The following is an 11,697-nucleotide window of genomic DNA, read 5'->3' as shown; positions in this document are numbered from 1 at the left end:
TATATTTCGATATGCTTTATTACTCTACTTCTAATCTCTAGACTTTGCTATTGTTTTCCTTTGGCATCATGGTATGCATGATTTTGTAGGGGTTGGATTAAGGACCCTGAAACGTTACATTTAACATCAATAACGTGGTAGAACCTTAAAACTAAAATAATATTTTTAAAATTAAAAGACTCAAAACATTTAACTAAAAAAGAAATAACATTCCAATTTCAATTAAAAAATATATTTAAATTTTCATACTATTTAAATTCCCGAAAAGTTACTGATGTAACAATTGCGGGCTTGAAGATACGACGAAGGTCCGAATGAATCTTCTATTAAAATTCCAGGAAATTAACTTCACCAAATCCAAATAGAAGCTCACTAAATTAAATAATAAATAAAAGAGACACGCTTTTGCCTCTATTCATTCTCACAAACGAAAACTCTGTTAATTAGCTTGAAAGCCTTCGGCGTCTTCTTCGCACCCAAGAAATCGAAACCATACGCCAAATTTCAATTATACCCCCACCATCTTCACTAATTTACAAGCCTTTCTGTGTTGGCAGGTAATCATGTACAGCAACATGCTGGTCAACTGCTCCAACTGCCGCACCCCTCTACAGCTGCCACCTGGCGCCGGATCCATCCGCTGCGCCCTCTGCCACGCTGTCACTCTCATCGCCGACCCACGCGCCGTCCCTTCTCAGCCCCCGGCTTCCTACCACCCGCATCCGCCACCATCTCCCTACAACCACGCGCCGCCCGGTCCCCCGCCCAACCCCCACGGCCGCAAGAAGGCCGTCATCATAGGCATCTCGTACCGGTTCTCAAGGCACGAGCTCAAGGGATGCATCAACGACGCTAAGTGCATGAAATACCTTCTCATCAACAAGTTCAGTTTTCCAGAATCTTCCATCATTATGCTCACCGGTACACCTCTCATCTTTCGATCGCCGCTTTTCTCTCCGTTTCCTGAGATAATTTTTCATGGAATGTCATAATTTAGGATTTTTCTTATCGTGTGAATGGATTTTGCTTTTTATTTTCGATAATTGATGTTTTAGTGTTTATTGCATTGGTTGATTTCGTTTCAATTAATTATTTCGAGCTAACTGAGATTGAGACGCGGGAGTGGTTTTGATTTTTCCAACTGATGCAATTCTCTCAGATAATGCAGGCTCAACTGCTTGTTGAAACATTCTAGGAGTAGACTTGTTATTTATCTATTTTATTTTGATTATATATATTAGTTTATTGTGATAGACTTATTCTTTTGTTTGAAGAAATATTGTGCTTCATATTTTTCAATCTGAAAATTTCCATATCTAGCAGTTCTGTTTATTGCTCTGCTTGCAGCTCGGTAACTTTTTTCACTTTTCTTCAGTAGAGATGGAAGGAGAATTGCTGGAGTTGAGTATCCACTAGGTTTTTTTGAATAATATGGTTGAGAAATAGGGAATCGTCCTCGGTTTCCTTATCGAATAATTTGGAACATTGTCACTTAGGTCAAGCACAGTTTACCCGAATGATTTGAATAAAAAATCAGTCACTATACCTGTGTTTAAAAAGTGACACTTTGTCCCCCAGGCTTTGCTTTTGAAACATGTACAATCAATGACTTTTCTTTCTTTCTTTCTTTTTTTTTCTTTCAAAAAGGAGCATACAAAAACATAACTATATATTCAATGATCTGAACTATGTCTGCACCCAAGACTCTAACAATCATCTGCAGCGTGCCCTGCGAATATAAAAACAAAAGAAAAAACAGGAGCATATCTAAAACTAGGGAACCCATGCCTATCCCTATTGAAATGTTCCCTTACCGTAACTTGCCAGTTTGTCCCCATATCTATTGCCTTCACGGCCTAATACAAAAAGAAATGCTTTTCTTGACAAACACATTTTCTATTAAAAAATGGATAGAAGAAACACAGGTTAGTAAGCGAACTCATTGAGGAATATAGGAATTTTCAGTTTGCACTTAGTTTTATGAATTGTTTCTCTATCTGAAGGTTTTAATTGAATTAATTGTATGCTACTTGATATCTGAATCCTGTATTTTAGTTACTTGCTTGTAGATAATTTGGTCCTTGTGTTAGTGTTTCAATACTTTGTGTGGATACTATATTCCGATCTATCATTATCTATTTCTCACTTTGTTTATTTAACAATTTACCTTATATGTTCCCAACCCAAAGTTATAGTAGCTTTTGAATAAAAAAATTTATCAAAAATTCTTATATGTTTGTTATGAATAAAAGTTATAAAATTGAGTGAATTACATAGTTCATTCTTTATTCTTAAGAATGAAAAAATTAGATGCTTCTCTCATCCTTTTATGGAAGTCACAATACAAGTCATCTGGTAACTCAAGCACAGATTCATCAACTATATATCTGATTTGATTGATTTTATGTTTTGGTGTGTTATAAAGTTCTGATTTCTTGGTTATTTATATAAATAGAACATATAAAGTTTAGATGCATGGTTTCTCTTTTATTTTTCTCCTCATTATCCAAAAGTTGAAGAGAGTTAAATTCAATAAATATCATTTTCTCAATTTTTGGTGAAGAGGGTAACTTTAATAGAACATTTCATCAACACCATTTTTGTCTTTCCATCAAAAGCTTTTGGGAGGAGATGAATCGTGTGCTAAATTTTATAATAATGGGAAGTTCTGTTACATTTTGGCCTAGAAGGTAGGTGGTGAGTTTGTCATATATTAGGAATCAGGTATGTATACTTTCTTCACATAGTATCTGATGGAAAATCCATACATCTTCTCTCTTCAGTCTTGGTTTATGCCAGTTTATATTTAGGCAACAATCACACTGGCTCATTAACCAGCCCTTGCATTGTGTTGTGCCCTTTAAAATTTGGGAAAAATCTTATTACTTGTTACAATTTTACCGGCCTTTAGATAGATTGTTTAACTTTAGGAATTGAGCTTTGAAAAGTCACCAATACGCAATCGTCATTTGTCAGGCAGATTTTTGTCATTTACTCTTCAAGTTCTAAGAATTTAGTCATTAAGTCAATTCTTTTCAGTTTGCTGTTTCACAAAGACAACTCCAAGCAGTAGACTGAAGTCACTTTCATTTTGTTAATCAATCCAAAATATTGGTGCATGGAGTCCAACCTTGAAACCTATAGCGGCATAAGGGATGGTATAATAGGTTCTATACTAAGTTTATAAATACAAACTAAATAATGTAAACTGTATACATATAAATGCTTAAAACATAAGTTCTCCAAAAAGTAAAGATATTCAAAATTAAAAGTAAAAAAATTATAGTCATAAGCTGCACATAGTCAATAACAACTGACACCTACCAATTTTCTGCAACTTTGAATTGCCTATCTGAATAGAAAATAGGAAGGATCAAAGAACTGAGGAAAACAAAATGTAGACATGCCAAGACAGCAGGAAAAATACCATAGCAAAAGAGGTTAGTTGGTTTTCCTAAAAGGATGCCGGATTACTGACCCAAGGTTGGCCAGAAACACAAAACAGAGCTGTGTGTTAGACAGTTTGTGTTTAATAGAAGTTACATAGGAGAGGAGTTCAAAGCTCTATCCAATGAAAAACGAGGAAAATAGCTGCTAATTGGTGTGAAAGATATTTCACAAAATCACAGCATGATGGCTTTTATATAGTAGACCAAGGCCACGATGCAAAATAATGCTGCAATTGTTGCACTATTACATGCAATTTATAACACTGTTTCCATGTACTTATATCTGTCACCTAATCTTGAATACATTTTAACTGTGGTATTTCTATCGACTAAGTAAATGTGAATCCCAAATACATGTTGGAGATTGGCATAACTATTTTTCGATGCATGCTGGATTTTCATTCTTAAATCCTATTGGTACAGAGAAGAAGAAACATACGTGAAACCCTTTTGACATTTAACTAGTTGAAACATGTGCTAGAGAAGTTTTGTGTTCTTGGATGCATGTTGATCTCTAATTTATAGTGTGATAACGTGGCTAACTTGCTCCCTAATCATGGGCAAAATAAATCAGCAATTATCATGAACATGGTTGAAATTTTAGTATTGCAAACATAAATGACAATTGTTGAAAATGTGAATACAATTCTATATTTATTGTAATAATAGTTGTTTATAGACATCTAATCTTTGACTTTGAGGAATTAGAATATCCTCTAATTATGTATAATTAATGTTATAAGTAGATATGAAGTCACATATGCTTGTGTTCAAATACAAGGTTTTCAGTCCATCATGCATGTCTTTCCTCTTTAACAACAATATTTGAACATTGTCTTAAAGTTGAACCTTAATAAGTTCTTATCTTACAAATATGCAACTTAAAAAGAATAATTTAATAAGGCAATATGGGGAACATGGGCTGGAACAAGTAGATAACTAAATGAGGCATCCTGAATAATGCTGGATAGTTTGTGGAAAGATAATTTACTAAATGACCACTTCTAAAATGATAATTTGATATTGAGATGTCACTTCAAACATGCTTACACTGTTGAAATTAGTTGCTAATTTACTATTTAATAACTTTCTGACAAAGACCAATCATGATAAATAACAATATTATAGATCTAGAAAGACAGAGAAAACTTCACAAGAAAATTTAAACATCAAGAAATGATCAACAGCTTTTTTTTTGTATATTATTGATAATGATCAATAGTTTATATACAATGAAGGACAAAATGGAAATCCGTTATAGAAACTGAGTATGATAAAATGTTTATAGTCAAGAATGAACAAGTTATGGTTAAGAGTCCCTCAAAGTTGGGAATAGATATTTGTCATTCCCAGCTTGGACCAAAGACCATGAAAAACTGAAGGATAAAGAACTCTCGTGAATATATTTGCTAATTAAAGAGAAGATGAAATAGGAAGCAATTTAATCAATCCAATATTAACTTTCTCATGTATGATGTGACAATTTATTTCAATGTGCTTTGTACGATCGTGAAACACTGATTGGAAGCAATTTGTAAAGGTTGATCTATTATCACAATACAAACACAGTATCCCAACCATTTGATCTCTTTGTATGTCCATCCCTAGTATTTGTCTTGCAGGACCAAGAGCCTTCATGTTAAACACTCGGCTTAATTTTTCATTAAGCTCAGTTTTATACTGGCTAGCTATAAGGGCATTGTCTACATATAAGAGTAAGAACAACACAAACTATTCGTTTTTTGAGAATGTAGACACAACTATCATAATTGTTTCAAGCCATATAATGATTTCTTCAAAAGACATACCTTCCCCTCCTCTTCAATAAACCCCTCAGGTTGCTACATGGAGACAATTTGGTAATTCCATGTGGAAAATTTGTCTTCATGTCTAATTGTTCCAATACCAGATTATATTGGTTAACAATAGACATCAAAATCCTTATTGAACAATGATTTACCAGAGGTGAGAAGATTTCATTATAGTCTACCCCCTCCACTTGTGTAAAACCTTTCGCAACAAGTCTAATCTTGAATCTCTGTCCCTCCACACCTGGTATTCCCCCCTTTTTGTTTTTTTGGTAGATCAACGAGCATCTATGTGTGGTTCTTCCACATAGATTCAATTTCCTCCATTGTGAGGCCTTGTGGAAGCTTTTAGGTTTTAAACAATATATCTCTTCAGCTGCTATCAAAGCATAGTTGATAAGGTCAGCATATCCAAACCTCTGTGTTGGTTTGGTCATCCTTCACTCCTTATCAGGCATAATGTCATATTTGGAGTCTACTTCGGCATGTTTGGGCCTTCTTTAGTAAGAGGTAGAAGGTTGGTTTACATCCTCTAATACCTCATTGTCTAACACCTCTAGATGGTCTAATCCACACCTCGACGTGGACTTTCTCTGGATCTCTGAATATCATACCTATTTGAGTTTCATCGAATGTGACGCCCTTGCTAACAAAGCATCTATCCTTTCCAGGCTCCAACCTCCATAACTTATACCCCTTCACACGAATGGTTATTCACCTCTCAGCTGTGCTTTTAGTTTGTCATTTTTGACATGTACAACTGCTAAAGTGCCAAACACCCTTAGATTCTCATAATCCCAAGCCTTCCGCTCCATACTTCCATTGAAGTTTTGCAATTTGGAGCAGATGATGAACTCTTGTTTATCAGATAGATGACAATGTTTGAAGCTAATTCGCAGAAGAACATAGGCGATCCAGCTCCTACGATCTCACCATTTCCTAAATTGTTTTGTTCATCCTCTCAACCGGCCACTTTTGTTGTGATGCACATGCAATCGTCTTGTACATCGCTACTCCTCAACCCTGCAGAACTCATTGAACTCCTCTGAAACAAACTCCAATCCAGGGTTTTTCCTGAGCACTTTCAGTTTGGTTCCCTACTAATTACTCATCGTGATATTTATACAAAGCTCTCTTATTTTTTAACTAATCATATTGACATGGTAACTAACTCATGACCACTTGTAACTGCGCCAAATAGTTCCATTCCCAATTCCTTTATTTCTTCTCTAAAACCTTTGTAACGGGAGGTCAAATCCTCTCAACATACCTTTTCACTTTGTCTGGGCTAAATGATTTTAAAATTTGACATGTAATGTGTGGTTATGATTTAGTCCAAAAATTTGGAAGAGTTTATTATCTTACATTTTTATTAAAAAAAAAAAGAAATTCATAAAGCATTTGAATTTTAAAATGCAGAAGAAGAAGATCCCCATGGCCCCAAATTTCCATCCAAGCACAACATTAGGATGGCAATGTATTGGCTTGCGCAAGGATCTCAACCTGGAGACTCCCTGGTTTTCCATTATTCTGGCCATGGTTCACAGCAAAGGAACTATAGTGGTGATGAAGCTGATGGATATGATGAAACTCTATGTCCCCTGGATTTTGAAACGCAGGGTATGATTGTAGATGATGAGATCAATGCAGCCCTTGTTAGACCCATTCCTCACGGAGCTAAGCTACATGCACTAATTGATGCCTGCCACAGTGGAACTGTTCTAGATTTGCCTTTTCTTTGCAGAATGAAGAGGTTACCTTCTAAAATAATCTGTTGTTTCTGCATGGTTTAACTTTATTATATTTGGCTTTGTTGACTTTAGCGTTGTGATGTTTAATGAAGTTTTTTTAACTTTGCATTGACGCTTCATCAAAAGGAAAAGGGATATAAATGTATGCACTTTTAATTTAATACCAAGTATTATGAGGATTAATAGGCATATAGGAGAATATGGAGGTGGATGACTATACGTGTAGGAAATATTGTATGCCATAGAAAGTTGGAGCGTCACTTATTGAGTAAAGACTGAAGCCTGTATGTGGCGTACTGCATGTGTAGGATAAAACTTATTTATTGCATTATTTAAATTTACTTTGCTTATGCATTTATTCTTTCAAAAATAGAGTTCAAGGGGAAAAGAATTTACAAGAAGAAAACTAAGATGTGTTTTGCTTTTTCTTCCTTTTTTTCCTATATTTTTATAAATTTAGTTTTTACTTTATTTTGGCCTAGATTGTACATATATAGAGAAAAGAGATGGAAGCTGGCGAGAAAGAACCAAAGGAATATAGCAGAAAATAGAGAATAGAATTCTCAGGGGTTTCTACTTCATGAAGGATCTCTTCCTTCACTTACAAAATCCATCAAATTTACAGTGTCTCCCTCGAATCTGATTTCCCCATTTATAAAAATATCTTCTAAGCTACTAACAAACTAGTGAGTACAGCTAATTGTCTAATGTACTAACTTACTAACAGCTTGCGTTGTTGACCCATCATATTTCCTTACGTTCCACTTATTCACCTTTGTAACAGAAATGGACAATATGCATGGGAGGACCATCGTCCTAGGTCTGGTGTATGGAAAGGATCTAATGGTGGAGAAGTTATTTGCTTCAGTGGATGCGATGATGATCAAACTTCCGCTGATACATCTGTAAGTTTCAGCAAATTCAAATTGATTTATCTCTGACCGTGTTTCAATCTAGACCAATTAGATCTGTTATCCAAACATATAATCACTATATTTATAAACAGGCTCTATCAAAGATTACATCGACTGGGGCAATGACATTTTGCTTCATCCAAGCAATAGAGCGAGGTCATGGGGCTACCTATGGCAGCATTCTCACTGCAATGCGCACTGCCATCAGAGATGTTGGCAGTGGCGGTGGTGGTGGAGATGTGGTGACATCTCTTCTCACCATGCTTGTGACCGGAGGTAGTTTAAGTGCTGGTGGACTGAGACAGGTAAATATAGTTTACTTCATAGTTGTTTGATCGTATGACAAACCATGTTTTAACTGTTCCCTTTCTATCAGTTGCTGGATGATATGAAGTTCTGAACTCACTACTTGTATACCACCTATAAGAGTTCCTTTTTTTATCTTTGTGTCTGTACTCATTGAGTTTCCTTATGTTAAACTTACTTCCGCTGTTGTTTTTCCTTGTTGCGTTTTGTTTCGACAGGAACCTCAGTTAACGGCTTGCGAAGCATTTGATGTTTACAGAAAACCTTTTTCCTTATGATACTCAATATTCTTTATTCTGCAATTTGTTTTCATTGTCGCTGCCCCTGTATACGACATTGATTACAATGATACATTAATGTATTATAAAGTAGATAAGATCCTTTTTTGGAAGTTACTGAGGATGTGTTTGGATTATTTATGTTACCCATGAGAATTTTATATGCTCTAATAATAACGATATGGTGATTCGACTCCTGTTTGAATTCCACGTAATACGTAAGCTACTTTCCCTTTCTCCTGATTAAATTAGGTCTGCTATTACCTAAAAGTGTCAATAATAATAAGTGATTGTCTAGTGTTAATGTTGCATCATGTGCATAAGTTTGATGTAATTTTTTAGATTTAAGTTTTAGATGTCCAAATTTAGGGATTGTGCAGAACTAGACAGATCCCAAAAAAAGACAACCGATTTCCAAAAACTGGTGAAAACAGAATTTTTGGATCGAAATTGATTATTCTTTTCTCTCAACCAACCAATTTGAATCAGTTTACAGTTTGACATTTTGCAACTCATCCAAATCAAATCGAACAGAACTGAAATTAATTTTTTAATTATTATTATACTATCCATTCTTTTAGTCATATACGAGAGAAATATTTAAAACACTTAAATTGATTTATGCCAAAAAAAAAATGATAAAGGAATAATATGTTTCACATTTGGTTTATGCCAAAAAAATGTGATAAAGGAATAATAATATGTTTAACATATGGATGGATGAGGTGAAAGAAGAGTTATTCTAATGGTATGAATGTTACATTGTTAACATGGAGGAGAAAAATGCTAAAAGAAAAAAAAATATTATTGAAAGGAAACAACATAGAAGATCTAACTTTGATGTTTATGTTTGTGTAATATTGTATGTTTGCAAGGAATTTATTAGATTTATAAAAAGTATTGGTAGTACTATAATACAAGTCTGTTTCTATTTTGACGAAGGATTTCTGCATTGAGTGGGTACGATACAAGTATTGGTAGTACTATTTTTTTCAAATGGATACTCAATACATATTTTGTCTTTATCTTGTCTTTATTTAAATTATTAAAATACAAATAGTTTATCAAGTAACCAAATATTAGGGACTATCTCCATGAGGGTTGAATTTAGATTTAGACCTATTGACTACCTTTGTTTGCCCATTAGTTTGAGGGTGAGAAGAAGTAAAGAAATTAAGCTTAGTTCCTAGCCTAGACTAAAGAGTTTTCCAAAAGTGGCTTAGGAACTTGATATCTCTATTAGACACTATTGTTTTAGGTAAACCATGAAGTTTAACTACACCTCTAAAGAAGAGTCTTGCTCTGTTGCTTGCATTATCTACCTTGTCGTATGGTATAAAATGAGCCATTTTTCTAAATCAATCCACAACCACAAAAATAAAATCAAATCCCTTTTGGGTCTTAGGTAGACCAAGGATGAAATCCATGCTAATATCTTCCCAAGGGTATGAAACAATTAGTAGAGAGGTGTACACACCATGGGGCATAGTCCTAGACTTAGCTTGAAGACATGCACTACATCTATGACAATGTCTTTGGACACCTTTTCTCATATAGGGCCAATAAATTTTTTCCTCTAACATGTTTAAAGTCTTGTCAACTCCAAAATGGCCCATAAACTCCCCTCTTGTGTTTCTTTCACTAAGAGTTTTCTATGAGACCCTTGGGGCACACAAAATTTTCCTTCTTTGTACAAATAGCCTTGGGAAACATAGAACCCTCCTTGTGCTTTCTTTTGACAACTAGCAAAGATGGAAGAGAACTCAACATTTGTTCATATAACTTAGAAACATGATCAAATCTAACAATTTGGGCTCCCAATTTTGAAAACAAGTTGTGCCTTCTAGATAAAGCATCGACTACAACATTACTTTTGCCTTTCTTGTATTTTATCACATATGGAAATTGTTCTAAGAACTCTTTTGTTCAATTTATGTTGTCCCTTCAAATCTTTGAGTGACTCATGGTCACTATGAATGACAAACTCCTTAGACACTAAGTAGTGTTCCCATGTTTGAAGGGCTCTCGTTAACACATACAACTCTTTGTTATAGGTGGAATAGTTAAGAGAGGCACTGTGAAGTTTCTCACTTAACTAAGCAATTGGGTGACCTCCTTGTAACAACACCGCACCTATGCTTACATCAAATGCATCACACTCTAGCTCAAGAGTTCCTTAAAAATCAAGTAATGCTATAATGGGTGCATTGGTGAGTTTTGCCTTGAGTTGCTGAAAAGCATACTCTTGTTTTTTACCCCAAATAAATGATACATCTTTCTTGACCAATTCATTGAGGAGTGAAGCCAAACTTAAGAAGTTAGGAACAAATCTCCTATAGAAGCTCGCCATACCATGAAAACTCCTAACATTTCCAACATTTTTAGGGGTAGGACATTCTTGGATAACCTCGATTTTCTCGGGAACCCCATTTTTATTGACTATAAAACCCAAAAAGACTACACTATCTACATAAAATGTTCATTTGTCAACATTTGAAAAAAGTTGGTTGTCCCTCAAAGTGGAGAGAACAACTCTTAAGTGTCCCATGTCTTCAGGCAAACTTTGACTATACATCAAAATCATCAAAATAAACTACCACAAACCTACCTATGCAATCTCTTAGAACATGATTCATTAGCCTCATAAATGTGTTAGGTGCATTAGTAAGGCCAAAAGGCATCACCAACCACTCATATAATTCAAATTTGGTCTTAAAAGCGGTGTTTTACTCATCACCCTTTTTTATTATATTTTAGTGATAACCACATTTTAGATCAATTTTAGAAAATATGATGAACCCATGTATCTCATCCAGTATATCATCAAGTCTAGGAATTGGATGCCTATACTTAAGAGTAATATTATTGATGACTCTACAATTCCAGCACATTCTCCACTCTCCATCTCTCTCAGGTACTAATAAGACAAGAAAAAACACAAGGGATAAGACTATTTTGAACCCAACCTTTCTCCAAAACCCTTTGAACTTGAGACTTTATCTCCTTAGTCTCTTGTGGGTTAGTCTTATAGGCTGGTCTATCTAGAAGATTTGCCCCAGGCACAAGGTCTATTTAATGCTATATCCCCCTTAGAGGTGGAAGTCCTTTTGGGCCTTTCTTGGGAAATACATCTTCAAATTCTTTCAAAAGCTTTTCTAACTCAGGAGATAGCTTCTTTGACTCTAGAGAAG

At 34.9% G+C, this 11,697-nt stretch overlaps 1 protein-coding gene across 1 annotated transcript; it reads left to right on the top strand.

Annotated features, from left to right (window-relative positions):
- The first annotated feature begins 400 nt into the window (after positions 1-400).
- LOC114185690 (metacaspase-1) lies at positions 401-8,703 on the top strand. The gene is made up of 5 exons (XM_028073562.1): positions 401-921; positions 6,677-7,010; positions 7,793-7,913; positions 8,015-8,227; positions 8,447-8,703. The coding sequence occupies exons 1-5, from the start codon at positions 564-566 to the stop codon at positions 8,504-8,506; spliced, it is 1,086 nt and encodes a 361-aa protein (XP_027929363.1). The 5' UTR covers positions 401-563; the 3' UTR covers positions 8,507-8,703.
- Positions 8,704-11,697: the final 2,994 nt, after the last annotated feature.

The sequence above is a fragment of the Vigna unguiculata genome, chromosome 5 (assembly GCF_004118075.2).
Source record: "Vigna unguiculata cultivar IT97K-499-35 chromosome 5, ASM411807v1, whole genome shotgun sequence".
Taxonomy (NCBI): Eukaryota; Viridiplantae; Streptophyta; class Magnoliopsida; order Fabales; family Fabaceae; genus Vigna; species Vigna unguiculata.
The sequence above is the reverse complement of the archived record's forward strand: the minus strand, read 5'-3'. Positions and strand labels throughout refer to the sequence as shown.

What these genes read in the sequence shown, in the direction of transcription:
- LOC114185690 (XM_028073562.1), top strand. Translation starts at nt 564, where the DNA reads ATGTACAGCAACATGCTGGTCAACTGCTCCAACTGCCGCACCCCTCTA. An exon ending in TTCCATCATTATGCTCACCG is followed by an intron (nt 922 to 6,676) that starts GTACACCTCTCA and finishes TTTAAAATGCAG; the next exon opens with AAGAAGAAGATCCCCATGGC. An exon ending in AAACTTCCGCTGATACATCT is followed by an intron (nt 7,914 to 8,014) that starts GTAAGTTTCAGC and finishes ATTTATAAACAG; the next exon opens with GCTCTATCAAAGATTACATC.